This window comes from Lepidothrix coronata, unplaced genomic scaffold (genome assembly GCF_001604755.1).
Source record: "Lepidothrix coronata isolate B3197 unplaced genomic scaffold, Lepidothrix_coronata-1.0 Scaffold15, whole genome shotgun sequence".
In the NCBI taxonomy this organism is placed as follows: domain Eukaryota; kingdom Metazoa; phylum Chordata; class Aves; order Passeriformes; family Pipridae; genus Lepidothrix; species Lepidothrix coronata.
In genome coordinates this window covers 540,121-555,521 of record NW_016690195.1, presented here as the reverse complement: position 1 = coordinate 555,521, position 15,401 = coordinate 540,121, and the positions used below count along the sequence as shown (strand labels likewise).

Below are 15,401 nucleotides of genomic sequence, written 5' to 3'. Positions count from 1 at the left end.
TTAACACCATTTCCAAGCGAGCATAGGTTAAGATTTGGAACAATATAGGTAACTTCATGGAATACCCTTCTGAATCTCTGATGCACCAAGTTACATACCTTGAGGGAAAACAATAAGAAACGCAGTTCAGGAAACAGTCAGTAATATTCTGTGAAGGTCAAAAGGCTGGATTTGGAGATAGCTAGGATCTGTCCATGATGAGTACCACCAACTATGCCCTTGTCAAGCAAGTCAGAAAAAAAAGCGTAGGCATCATGCCTGGAAGGCAGAGGAAGTCTTTGCTAACTTTATTTATTTCCATATTGTTTCTTTAAAAAAGATAGAGCAGCATATCTCCAGCCATCTTTTATGCTCCTGAAATTATTTGGAAGGAAAACTGAAATAGTTTATAAATTTGATGGAAAACAGCTATTATCGTGGTAAACAGATATCATGATTATGAATTCTATAGCAATGAATTGCTCATCACTCAGCTATTGCTCAACAGCAGAACTGATTAACAGCACCAGGGACTGCCTGCCATTTGGTTTAATACACCACGTTGTTTGTTACGTTAGTTGTTTGGTGTTGATTATATTGCAGCAGTTATTCACACCAGTGAGTCTGCTTGTTGTAAAATTTAAAAGCACAAGTAAGGATCATGTCACAAAGAAATAAGCAGAAATCATACATCTTAAAATATTCCCCAAGACCAGTTATATCTTCTCTACAGATATACCTAAAACTCACCTGAATATTCATAATCTCAGTAGGAAAGAAAAAACAAACAAACAAACAAACAAACAAACAAACAAACAACCCTCCTAAATCAACAAAGTATATAAGAATCAAATTCCCAGATGAATTCCTTCATTAAAATGAATATGCACGAGCATCCTCTCACCCAGCTTCCAGCCGGAAAGGTCACCCCCACAAGGGAGGGGCAGCTGGGAAGGGCTTCAGGACTTTGAACCAAAATCTGCTCTTACATTTTGTTGGATATCAGCTGGCAGGTACTGAAGGTCACAAATCACAGCTGTGATGCTGTTTCTGAAACATCATGGCATTTCAGAGAAAAAGTGCCATATGAAATTCTCCGCTTGTCACTATGGCGAGTCTGCCATGGGACGGAAAAGGACACACGTGGCTTTCCACGGGGAGGGGGCCAAAAAAAGATGGGAGAAATAAGAGTCCTCTGGTTGGCTTCCTATCCTCTGTGTCCTGGCTTATCTGAGTCTTACATGAACCTTTAGTAACATTTAACAGCAGAGCTGAATGAAACCATTAAAAGCCCAATTATTTTAGCATTTTGACTACTATTTGACCACTCTACCACATATTACCATTAAAACAGACAAGATTAATTTGTCCTATAACCTGAAAACTTCTAGAAACTACAGTATTACCTTAAAACAGTAAAAAGAAAGGGCTGATTGGTTAATAGGACTTCATTCCAATGCACAGAATGAAAGACAGAAACAAAACAAGTAAATGTGTACAGTAACTCAATACATTAATTATTCTGATGAAACAAATTTATTTGGTGCACTTTTCCTGCTGCATGGGATCACTGTGCATACAAATGTTTATTATATCATTGTCAAAGAGGTATCCTACCTCCGTTTGAAATTTAAGAAGGACTTAAAAGAATACATTTTAAGTGAAAATCACAAATGGAAGAGATCAAAACAGCAAAAAGAAAGAGGTATATGTAAAAAAGCATGTACTTTGAGGAAAACAGATACAATAATGAAGCACAAAATCAAGGTTAAAAGCAGAATTTAGCATAGCTGTAGTCCACATGCATTAGTGGACTTACAATCTTTATTGAAGAACAGAAATCTTCTTTCTTGCTGTTTTATTACCTTGGCAACATCTCCTCCATGTCAGCAATTACATAGGAGACAACAGTCCAAACAGCAGCACAGAGATTCATCTGGTTTGGATCCTGAACTGTCATCATGTCCCCTTGAGAATGATGAAACCAGAAGTATTTACTGATGTCATTATGCAAGCTGGCACCTACAGACAGAAATGGGCAAAGTTCCATTATAGGAATACAAATATTTAAAAAAGAATATAAACTTGAATCTGTTCCTGGGCTGTTTATGATTAAATCCACATGCAACTGTATAAAATTAATATATATTCAAAATATAATAACTGTACAGAGCCATGGCATGTGCAGTTTGTAGGTTTTGGTTTAATTGACTCAAGTGATCATGAGGCAGCAAAAATTCACACCAGGGAAAAGCCAACCTTCCCCTGGGAGACTCGTTTCCTCAGCAACAGTATGCATCCATTTTCCTCTGAAACTAGCAGAGTCCAAGCAGGAAAATCCCTACTGTAACCCCATGGCAGTGCTTCCCCTGTTCTCTATCCCACTGCTCTGATGATGAGTTACTATTGAGTTATGAATCCTTTGCTTGCTGTTATTTGTGTTTGGGAACACTTTGGAGTTTGCTTCTGCTTTTGAGCCCTTGTTCATCACAGGGATGTGCTGTTTCAGAGCAATTTTGCAGATAACGTGGGGTAACTCAGGGAGCCCAAGACTACATTCCTCTCACAGTCAGGAGTCCTCATAAGCTGGGGCAGAAGCAAGTTGGGTGAAACCACAGTTCCTCCCATTCAGGAACAACTGATTCCTTCTAGGAGCACATGGGCAGGGAAAGAACTACTGCCACCCAAGCCAGCTGGGCTCAGGGAGCACAAATAATGCTTGCAAGGCATCACTCAAGGCAGACCAAAGCCAAGATGAGTTGGAGAAGCTGCCACCCCACTGGGACCCACAGCAGAGACACTGGCAGAGAATTTTCACCCTGGCCATTGTCTGCCTGGTCCAGTCCCTACTGACCCTCCCTAACCCTCCTGTCCCCTTGAAATTCCTTCCTTCTCAGTTCATTATCTCTGCCTTTTCTCTGTTTTTATCAGCCTCAATCTGCTTTGTTGTAATCTCAACAACCATTCCATCATTAACAGAATTCCACTAATTTTGAAAACAAGTAAATGTGATATTTTCCCCCCACCATACTAATTCACTGCTTGCAGTTCCTTTGCACTGATTCCCTTGGCCTGCTCACTGACAAGGGCTCCGAGCTGTACAGCACCCAGGGTAGGACCCATCTAGCACAATAGGACCTGTTCCTTGCTTGGTCATCAAACCCAGAGAACATCCACTGATGTGAATTCACAAGTATGAGCCATGGGCTGCAGGAGGAAACACAGACTGAAGCTACTCCTACTATGCCAAGTAAGGAGGAAAAAAACCCAGGATTGTTTCATAATAAAGATGAATTAATTATTCATGCATTTATTTACATGCAGTGGAAATCAGTATCAGATGATGAGGGCTTTGATGAACTCATGTGTGCTCATAAGACTTACTGTTATGATTTTTCTTAAGTTTTCCTGAGATGCCTGAAGCCTTTGAAGAGAATGAAAGCAAAATTTCCCACAGCACAACTGTACATTCCTATAATACATATCTTTTGATCACTCATATAGTCATTCAGAACAGAGTCCAGCTCTCCCTGTGGTTAACAGGCATGTTTTTATTGCTGTAATGGAGACTGACTTGGATTGCTCATTTCACTGCTATTTTAGAGAAAAGGAATAGAAAGTTAATGCATTTTATAAATCCATACAAGATGAAGATTCCTTTATAAGAGAGATGATAAGCAGAAAGACCAAATGGTGTAGCATATGGTTATATGTTATTGTGACTGATTTTGTTTTAAGAGGCTCTTGTTCTTAAATGACTTGTTTGCTACTGACTTGAAGCAATGTAATCCCGCAGAAGTCACTGGATAGGTTACAGGTGCTGAATTATGTTCCAATAATTTTCACATTGAATTTATGCCAACTCATATTCACTTTTAAAATTTGATTCTAAATCCTTTTAAATATATGCAACCATAAAAGGATTGAACAATGATAAATTCTTTAACCGACAGACTTCTGCAATAAAGACACATTACAAATTAAGCCACTGAGGCAAACTCATTACAGTTTTTGAAAATTTCTGTAAGACAGAAGACAAAAACTGGTTGCCTGGAATTTGTCGTAGGACAAATTTTACTCATCATAGTAACTATGGATTTACAGAGTAGTGCTCTATCCCTGTGAAAGGAACAGGAACAAACACTCTTTGCTTTGTCATGTTTAATCCCCTGAAATGCTGAAAAAGATTTTTTTTTTCCTCTAAATTGATTTTATAAATCAGAAAATTATAGACTTTGCCATCAAGAAATTACTGTGACACATCAGAATGTGTGAGTAGACAGAAAGGTTCTCAAACTGGCCATGCTATCTCTTTCATGTCATGGGCTAGCATTGAAATCAGTGACCTGTAAACGTCTTGTGAGACTAAGGAAAAGACCCTGAGAAAGCAGTTTTATCCTATGTAATTAGAAACAAAAATGAAAATCCATGTTCTTGGTTTTGAGCACAAGAACAGTTCACAGCCGAGGGCCTCATGCAAGCCTCTAGACATGAAACACCCTGGGGCACAGAAATGACTGCAAGCAATTTTCATGTCTCCTGCTGCTTCAAACCTGAGACTCCTCCACATTGATGTTAGCTGCCTGGAGACATTTATGAGTCCAGAGGTCACCAGGCTGCAGCAAGATACTGAATAGTGCCCTTTCATCAGTAAATGTATCCAGGACTGAGGTCAACTCTTGCAGATGATTGTGAAGAGGGAAGTTCTGTGGGGCTCTTCGGACTGCAGTCATGTTGGGTTACCTCAATAAAGTCCATGGGAACCTACAGCCTCTTTTCTTAAAGTCTAACAGAAGAAGCAATGCTATGAGCACATCAGCCACCCCCAGAAGGTGGGGACACAGTGCTTCAAACAGTGAGGTTTCAAAGAACATCAACTGGCTGACTGTAACATATCCTTGATAGCCACTGAATTATTAAGCCTTCTCAAAGGAAATCTGCCTGAAAGTCAAACATGCCATGTCTGGAAACTTGAAAGGATCTGGGAAAATTCCCCTAGATACAATCTTTAAAACTTCACTTGCTACCTATTTTGTTATTTCACCTAAAATTGATCAGTTCATTATGCATTTTTTGTTGTTGTTATTATGTAACATTTCTCTCAAGAACAACATTCAGTAACAAACGGGGGCTCATTTTTGCCAGCTATATAAGCTAGCTGTCAAGTAAAACAGATGAGTATCCGTGGTTCATAGACCTATTAATTATTCACCCATGTCCATACTAGCCACCTAGAAAGGAGACAGCATGCAGCCATACAGATGTCTGAAAGCTTTAATTAAGTACTTAAAAGTCCTCAGCTGGGACGTGTTATGTAGGTATGTACTGCATATCTAATTCTGATTTCCAGGTGGAACCAACACTCAAACAGAAAGAGACGGGCTCAGTGCTACACTGTCACATTTTATGCACTTTTCTTTTTTCCTGTTTGCAGAGCACCCATAAAGAAAAAAGAGATGTTTGCCAAACAACCCTCTTTAATTGTCCTTTTTCAGTCTGTTCACATTTACAGTGATGCAAATCACATGAGGAACAATGCCGGCCAAGAAGGAAATCAGTGAGAAACTGCTTCTAGCTGGATGTAGTAGGTGTTGTGGCATGAAAATAGGGAATGTTAAAAACTGCTGCCAAAAATGCCGTACTTATTACTCGAATGCATCAAAAATGATGGAAATTAGAAACTGAAAATAATTAATAATTTACAGCTTCAATGAAATAATACATGGATAATTCACAGTACCATTACAAGGTAGCAGAAACCCCTCTTTAGTACAGTTTAGTTACCCAGTTTAGTGCAGTACTTTCACCTATTGGCAGCTATTTAGTGCCACTGGCGATCCCCTAGGGTCAAACACTGGGACACATTGCCCAGAGAGCTCAAGGGGTGCCTGCCAACCTCAACCGTTCTGTGGAATTCTAACCCATGTGCCATTTCCTTGGCTCTTTCAGACATCTCTTAGAATTGACACAGCATAAACAAAATCTTCGACTCAAGTTCATTCGTGTCTTGAACTCACTTCATGAGTCTCTGTATAACCAACTATTTCATACATGGTTTGATGCATAAGGCAGGTAAAAGCAGCTGCTTTGGTAGTGGATACTGACAATATATTTTTAGTAATCAGCTGCATAAGAGTATCATGATGAAAATACACACACACACACACACACGTAGGAATTCTGAAAAACAGTCCATTCCTTCTAGCTTCTAGTCTCAGTATCAAATGCAGAATGTGAATATTAATTAGCCGATGATGAGGATACTGACTTGCCTTACAACACATTCACATTAAACACCAATTCTTCACACGTTAATAAACTGTTTGACTCAACTTTTTCTTGCCACCTTAAGAAGATGAAATGCTACTATTGAGGTAAAAGATTAAATGACCTACAAAATGAATGATGAGCAGGTCAATGACAACCACTGCTTCTTGTCAATCTCCATCAGGTGCTACTGCCTTCATAAGCACTGCTGTGATAAGTCAGCATTAGAACAGAACTCTAGTGCCAGATATTTAAGCATTTAAATTATTGTCTTTTGTGCAAACACTGACTGGAAAACCAGTTACTGATTATCAGGATGATTACAAAGACAGCTTCCATAAAACACAAATATGTTCAAGGGGGAAATCATGCAGTAACTCCAGAATAACTTTTCAGCTTAAAATGTTTTGCATTACACTTCTCTCTACATTTCATTTCTCTTCTTTTTATATCCCAAATAGCACTGAATTGCCAAAGGAAGCCAAATGTGAGTCTTGAAGTCAGTACATGTTTCCCATAGAGCCCTATCAATAGCTTCCCAATTGTCTTTGCTTCAAGTAAAGTTGAACTTCAACTATTCCATGAATCTTTCAGATACAATGGGAAAATCCCCACTGTTTGTATAACCTCTCTTGGGCATTCAGTATTACAGTTAGATCTTTGGGATACTGACCTCTACATGTACGTTGCCATATACAGTGAAGTTAATATGCTAATGATGTATAAAAAAGCATATAACTTTTCCAGGTTTCCTTTTACAGTAGTCCCTAGAGGACCTGACACTATTTTGCACAGTATATCTACCTCTCCAAATAGAAATGACTCCAGCTCAGAAGCACATACACTCTAAACAGACAAGAGGGACTGAAGGATGAAAGAGGCATGCAGAGATGAAATGACACATTCATTTTCTCACAGCAGCTGAAAAAGGAATAGATGCCAGACATCTGAGCTGAGGCCAGTACCCCGTTGAGCAAGCTGTACTACCTACTAACAGCAAAGCTGAAAATGCCTTAACAAGGGATATTTTGCTCAATGTCTCAAAAAGTTTACAAAAATAAAAGAAAGGTGTTGTGAGATAAAACATGTGCCTCTCTTGCATCTTCCAAGCATATCTGTGTTCGAGTTTCATCTCTGTCAAGACAAACCTGTGCACTATCAAAGGTACTGCTTGTAGTAAGATGTCAACACAAATGCCTGATCTGAAACCTTATTTTTATTTCTGCAGAGATTTTCCTGGCTATAGAAGACAGATTCCTTTTTTTCCCATCTATTAAAGATTGCTTTTGTTTCCTGTTTTTTTCTTTAAGAAACAAGAAAAACTCTTTTATTTCATTATCAAGTTTATTCTAATCTCAGACCTTTTTAATGTCAATGAAACTATTCAGGAATGTACTAAAAAATTACAATGCTTTAAAAATAAAGCAAGACCTGATGAAATACATATGTCCTTTTCCTTTACATCAAGTACTTAGAAATAGCAAAAAAAAGATGCAAAGGGACATATCACAATCTTCCATACAGTTAAAAACTGCTATGTATACCAGGGAAGCATAAATAGTGAAGTTAAGAGCATTCTCCTCCTCACAGCAGAGTGCTAACTCAGCTTTGTGTTCCTACACTCCCTATGAAACAACAGTATGGGGGTACATATATGTCAATACAGTAACAGAATCAATAGCTTGTCCCTTCTCATAACTGGAGCATTGCTGTCCCACACATTTTGACAAGGTCTGATGAAGGTCAAAACTTCAGGGCAAACATGGGAAGACACATGACTTTTCCTTCAAAGGATATGTGTCAAAGACCTACCAAAGGAAAAACAGATGAATGATCAGGAACACAATTTCTTATTATATTTTTTATTTTCATTTTGTATTTTTCATTTTCATTTCGTATTTTTCTAAAACCCAGCAAAGTCATAAATACCAAGTGGTCAGGGACTAAACCTAGTCCAGTAGTATTTGTGTTTAGGATGGGCTGGCTGGAAGGCTCTATCCACGCCACAGCATTCCTGTTGCTGCAAGCCCCATGGAGTGTTTGGCTGCTTGTGCTAGGTGTTGCATAGATGTTTTGTGCTGTCCCCACTGAACTACAGTCTGCAGAACTGCTACTGTAATGAAAACCCAATTACTGCAGGCATCTATTGCATGTATTTTGGTGCTCATATTAACCTCTTCTTTTGTGGGATAACCTGTAGCTGACAGCTGGCTTTAATGCCAATTATTTCATTATCCATTTTTTGAATAAGTAGAGGCAATGGAGAATACTAATGCTGTTTAGTGGGGTGCTGACAGCATTAGTTCTCTTGTCACTTAGTCTCAAATGATGAAATTACAGGCTACGTTGCTTGAGTTTCATAGCTACAGACACTGAAGTAGTTTCCAGTACAGAGCTTATAAATAACATCAGAATCCCTGCTGTTTCACCTCCTGAGTCACTCTCTCAAAAGTCTTTAAAATTCATGATTCAAACACCAAGACAGAGGGAAAGCTTTCAGTCAGTTGTTTCAGTAGCTAATTAAATGGGACTGCAGTGTAAGGGAGACAATATGAAGAGTGCATTATTTCTTGTTTTGCTTAATCCATTTGAGAATTTATCCTCTGGATACACTAAACAGGCTAAATTATCACAGAATTATCACAGTTACTTTTGCAATGCATTAACCTTTCACTTATTGCAGCAGAGGACCAGGACAGCTGGGGATCCAATCTGAACTCGCATGAAATCCTGTGAAATGAGGTCTCAGGGAAGGAAGCAGTTCTACTCCATAGAGCACAGTTGACTAAACTCTAAAATAATATCCTAAACAGCCCTTGACTGGAAAAAAACACACAAAGCCCCCAGATAAAGCTTCAACAGTAAAAGGCACTGGAAGTTCTTCCACTCATCCAACCTCTGTCTTCAAACAGCAAGGCTCTTTCTTTTAAAAAAGAGAAAAAGGCAAGTCTCCCTAGCTGGTGCTGCCCAAACATGACCCACTTGCAGGCTTACTACCTGGGATGGAGAGATTCTTCACAGGCCTACTAATCCCATTTTTGAATCTATTTACCTCTGCCCACAGCTCCCTGTGGCGATGCATGGTACGCCTGAGCATTTCGTGTGGGCACACTACAGTTCTTACTTTTGGAGCTGTAGTAGTAGCACCCTCTCTTTTTTCATTCACCTTCATACCATTAATGGCTTAATACACCTTTATCACATCTAACTCGGCAGCTTTTTCCCAAGCTGAATACCCCTCCTCAAGCAGAAACTAGTCAATATCTCTGAGGATAGAGGCTTCTGGTGTCTCCTCTCCCTTTTCTAATTGCATTTCACCGTACCTGAGATGAAAAGCTCAATACTGCCTGCAAACACCAGCATGTGAATGGACTCAAGATGTGAGTGTGGCATACCACAACACATTACCTAGGGATGCTTTCTGTTTTTTTTCCCCTTTCTTCCTTCCCCATCTGTATGAAACTGTACTTTTTACCATTCCTGGGTATCGAATTGACAATTTCAGACAATTATCCACAGAGATTCTCAGAACATTCTCTTTGAAAATAACATGGATCCTGTTGCTGTGTATGCATAGCTCCTATACTGCATCACTCTACTTTTATTGACACAAAAATGTCACTGGCTGTTGCATTGTTTAGGCATTTTCTGCTATAAGATTACTGTCACATTTTCAGGGTCAGCTTCAGTATTGACATGAAATATTTGAAGTAGTCATCAGAAAATGTTGTCAACTTGCTATTCTTGATGTTCACTTCCTTTGCAGCTAACATCCAGTTTTCTGAACATCCAAAGTGCCAAAAAGAAAAAAAAGATGGCTGGGCAGCCTAAAGCCTTTCTCTATTATCAAGACCAGCAACTTATTTCTACCTTCTTTTAATCCGGTATTACTCTGAAGAAGGAAAATACTTCTCACAGAATCAACCAGGTTGAAAAAGACCTCTGAGATCATCGAGTCCAATCTATGACCTCACACCACCTTATCAACCAGACCATGGCACTAAGTGCCACATCCAGTCTTTTCTTAAACACCTCCAGGGACGGTGACTCCACCACCTCCCTGGATAGCCTGATAGTTCAAAGGCCTGATCACCCCTTCCGTGAAGAACTTCTTGCTAATGTTCAACCTAAACCTTCTCTGGCACAGCTCAAGACTGTGTCCTCCTGTTCTGTCACTAGTTGCCTGCAAGAAGATACCAACCCTCACCTGGCTACAACCTCAGGTAGTTGTAGAGAGTGATGAGGTCTCCCCTGAGCTTCCTCCTCTCCAGGCTAAACAATCCCAGCTCCCTCAGCTGTTCCTCATAGCACTTGTGCTCCAGACCTGTCACCAGCCTCGTTGCTCCAGCACCTCAACATCCTTCCTAAATTGAGGAGCCCAGAACTGGACACAGCACTCAAGGTGTGGCCTCACCAGTGCCAAGTACAGAGGGACAATCACTGCCCTGGTCCTGCTGGCCACACTATTCCTGATCCAGGCCAGGATGCCATTGGTCTTCTCAGCCACCTGGGCACACTGATGGCTCATGTTCAGTGGGCTACCAATCAGTACTCTCAGGTCCCTTTCCACCTGGCTGCTGTCCAGCTACTCTGTGCCCAGCCTGTAGCGCTGCATGGGGTTGTTGTGGCCGAAGTGCAGGACCTGGCACTTGGTCTTGCTGAACTTCATACCATTGGATTCAGCCCATCTCTCCAGCTTGTCCAGGTCCCTCTGCAGAGCCCTGCTACCCTCCAGCAGATCGACTCTCATCTCACAGTACCTTCTTCCTCTAAAGGTCTTTGATCCAGAAGCTTTTGAAGAATATACTAGGCCTACAACAATAAAATATTCTTCAAAATATCTGTGGTTACTTTCAGTAATGTGTACTTGAGTTTTAAACCAATAAGTTATTCCGTAACACGTCAGACGCTTCAGATACTGGTGATGAAATATCTCTTTCATTTGATCTATAAACCTGTGTATATTTAGCACGTTCATCAGTAACAGAAACATTGAGAGGTTCTTGAAACAAAGTTCAGAGGTGGTCTTATTGCAAGGTTCAGGACTATACAGATGTGTGAGTTTTCAGTCTTCACGGTTAGGCTTCAGAGAGCCACGAAGCTTACAGCTCCAGAGGCGCTTTCTGGGGCTGCAAAAGGCATGTGAAAGGGAGCACAGCACCAACAGTGCTCCCTCCACACCTTTCTCAGTTGGGCCACTCATGGTGCTGGGTACCTGAGCCTCAGCCACCATCAGGGTTAGGGGTAGGGTTCAGAGAACCACAAAGCCTTCCTGGTCTAGTCTACAGATCATGTAGTACAATGGGTGACAAACACAAAGCAGCATGTCGCTGATAATGTCGGAACGGCCAAAAGCGACACAAAAAAAGGTTCCAGCAAAATTTATTCCAAGAAAAAAGCAGGGACAGAGGGGCTGCTGCGCAGCCCCTTAAATACAGTTTTTGAACACACGTAATGCACACGGATAGGACAGTTCAAACTTTCACACCAGAATTCTTACAGCTAATAGGTGCATTTTCTAAACTCTACTTTCTCACAACAACTTTGCTCTTTCTCAAAACAGCCCAGTTCTTTCCCACAACAGTCCTGAGCACCTGCTCTTATTTTTCTCTCATGTTGATGTTTTTCCCAACTACTCTCGTTCAAAACAAGTCCCTGTTCTCATGAGACAGTGCTCCTGTTTTCATGAGACAGTGTTCTCTGTTCCCACGGGACAGCTTCTTCAGGATGCATCAGTATGTTGTCAGGATCAGGGCCTCCATTTTCAGTCCTCTCTTTTCAGTCCATCTCAGGGGTATACTTTGATCTGGTCAACATCTATTGCTTCATCAGCATGTGCCAAGGTGCTGACAGACCCGCTGTCACCCGTGACAATTCCCCCTTTTTGTATTTGAGCTACAAAGATGGCCTTAACAGTCTGCTGCAGGGCCCTTTGCAACAGGCTGATCAAACAGGGCATCATTAATAGCACAACCACAATAATTACCAAAATTAGCAATCCTGTTTTTATGATGGATAACAGCCAACCAGACAAACCCCATTTACCAAACAACTTATTTAACCAATCCCATCCATCATCAATTTGTAATTTGCGGACCCCTTCTTTCAAAAGTTGAATACTTTTGTGTATGGAGTCACTATGGTCCGACAAATTCATGCAACACATTCCTTCAAACTCATTGCAACCGTGACCTTTTTTGCTAACAACAAAAAATCAATTGCAGCTCTATTCTGCAGTGTGGCATGCCTAACACTATCTACGTCAGTTAATAAACCACTCAGTGCAATAGAAGTAGCATTGGTTTGCTTACTCAACCAACATCCCAAGTTTGTCAACTTTTTTAATGCTGCCGCTGCTGCAACTCCAGGTGCAAGCGCTGATGCTGCTATAATTTCCCCGGGTCCCCAAAAGGTTACCCGATCATCACATTGTTTTGAAAATTGATGAATGCTGCGCTTCCCTCGCTTTTTATTATGAATCATGGCAATATTAGGAGTGAGTAGAGTAAGCCTCCCCAAGCTACATGGCCCACCATTCAGTTTAGATGGAATTCCACCCCATGCTCTATCTCCACAAATAAGAAAAACCCCACTAGGTAAAGCAACAGGTACATTAAAGGATCGTGAAATATGTTTAGAAGTATAGTTACACCAAGCAGTAGCATTTCTATATACAGGCAATGTTGCATTCACACTCTGTCCTCTTCTCTTGGAGTTATATGTATAATTAAACATTACACAAGCATCCATGACCACTGAGCCTAGCAATTCCAGTTCTTGAGGTTCTTGTGTTACTTGAGGTAAGTATGCATAAATGCGGTCCCAATTATCAACATTGATCTTTGGTGCAGAGCTGTTGCAGACTTTCTGGAACTCTGGACAAGGCCACTTATCCAGAGGTAGTCCGACCAAGCAGGTAGAAAAGGGATTCTCTGGGTTGGCTAGAGAAAGGCACAAGGTTTCCTGATGGGTCATCTCAGCTAGGGTCACCCACACATTCTGCTTGGGCTGCGGGACCGTCCATCCGTTGACGGGAAGGATCATCAAGCACAGGACGGACACACCGGGCAGGTACCCAACGAGGGCCATCACCTGTGGAGACACAAGCATATCCTTTCCCCCAAGTTATAAGTTCATGAGGTCCAGACCATTGGCCTGAAACCAAATCCCGAACCTGCACTGGAGCATTGCGTGATAATGGCTTCGTGGAAGAAAGAGAAGAAAAATGCATAAAAGAAGGTGAGTAAGAGGAGTCACCAGGAAAAGTTAAAAAATTCAGCACATATACAGCTTTATCTAACCGTGCCTGAGGGTGCTCCCGACTCATTCCCCCTTTTTGTTTTTGAAGCTGTCTTTTTAAGGTACCGTGCATACGCTCTACAATAGCCTGTCCTGTTGGAGAATGTGGGGTACCGGTAACATGAGTTACACCCCATGTTGCAAAAAAGTTTTGTACCTTTTGTGAAACGTATGCCGGGCCATTATCGGTCTTGACTTCATGAGGAACGCCAAGGGTAGCAAAAGCACGCTGAAAGTGACGGATTACATCACTTCCCTTTTCTCCAGGATGGGCTGTGGCAACTATAGCATGTGAAAAGGTATCTACTGACACATGCACATATTTGAAACGACCAAAGTCATCAATATGAGTGACATCAGTTTGCCAGATTTCCAGAGCTTTAATGCCCCTCGGATTGGTTCCAAAATATATTGGAATGTAAGTTCCCTGACAGTCAGGACAAGCAGCAACAATAGAACGTGCTGCAGCTTGAGTGATTCCGAACTGTCGTCGCAGTGCAGTGCTACTCTGATGAAAAAACTGATGTGACAAGAGAGCCTGTTGGTGTATATTGGGCGTAGGGCCCAGGGCTATCGCAGATACAAGAGCATCTGCCTTGACGTTACCTTCAGTGAAAAACCCTGGCAAGGTAGTATGGCTGCGGATATGTAGAACGAAATACGGCGTAGTTCTCTGTTGTATGGTTGTCCATAACTCTAAGAGAACTGTAAACAGCTTTCGTTGGTCAACTGAGGACAAAACAGTCTGATCTAAACGAGAAAGTAAATTAGCAACATAAGCAGAATCAGTAATAATATTTACAGGTTGTGGAAACAATTGAAAGGCTACAGTTACAGCTCGTAATTCAACTACTTGAGGTGAGCCTTCTTGTGTGACTACCTTATCATGCCAGCCGTGTTCATCATGCCAGACTACAGCGGCTTTACCTGTCTTTCCAGAGCCATCTGTGAAAACAGTGAGTCCATCAACCGGTTCCGATTGACTTAACATCTTCTGTCCTACAGGCACTTCACGAAAAAATTTAATCAGAGGGTGAGAGGGCAAATGATAAGACACTTGTCCCTGAAAGTCAGACATGGCTGCCTGCAGTTCATACTTATGAGCCATGCACCATTCAAAATACGTAGACTGAACAGGCACAACAATTTGACTTGGATCTCTTCCCAGTAATTCTATGCATCGTTTTCTGGCTTTCATAATTATTTCAGCAAGAAGTTCAAACAGGCCAGGAGCAGTTTTGTGAGGGTTAAAAGGTAAAAATAACCACTCCAAAATATGCAGAGGGTCAGTCCACTCAGTATTCCACTGCACAAGTGCACCAAAAGGAGTCACGTGGTCTATAAAAATAAACAACTGAACCATTTGTGTTAGGTCAATACGAGATACGAATTTAGTGTGCAGCAATGATTCTACCTTCTGGACTGCTTGAACCGCCTCAGAGTCCAGTGTTCTGGGTTCTAAAGGATTGGCAGAATGTTTGAGCAACTCTAACAAGGGTCGCAACTGAGTATTTGTAAGACCAAGATAAGGCCTAATCCAATTTATAGATCCCATCAATTTTTGCACATCTGTTAGGGTTTGTACATCAATGTTAAGTTTGACAGGTTGTGGCATCACTCTACGAGCAGTGACTATAAGGCCCAAATACTTCCAAGGCTCTATTTTTTGCACCTTCTCAGGTGAAATAATCAATCCAAATTGCTGTAGAGACTGTCTAGTTAATGTTTCTAATTCATTCAGTTGCTCCTCCTTGCTGGCTGCTAGCAATATATCATCCATGTAATGAAAACAATAGCATTCTGGGAAATGTTCACGTACAGGTGACAACACTTGGGCTACAAACCACTGGCAAATC

At 41.0% G+C, this 15,401-nt stretch overlaps 1 protein-coding gene across 1 annotated transcript in view; it reads right to left on the bottom strand.

The window, feature by feature from the left end:
• Positions 1–272: 272 nt before the first annotated feature.
• The window catches only part of CPQ (carboxypeptidase Q), a 162,683-nt gene continuing 147,554 nt past the window's right edge, over positions 273–15,401 (bottom strand). The window contains exon 8 of the mRNA XM_017806518.1: positions 273–2,001. Within this exon, the coding sequence (XP_017662007.1) occupies positions 1,841–2,001 (161 nt within the window). The 3' untranslated portion in view covers positions 273–1,840. The remainder of the gene's footprint in view (positions 2,002–15,401) is intronic.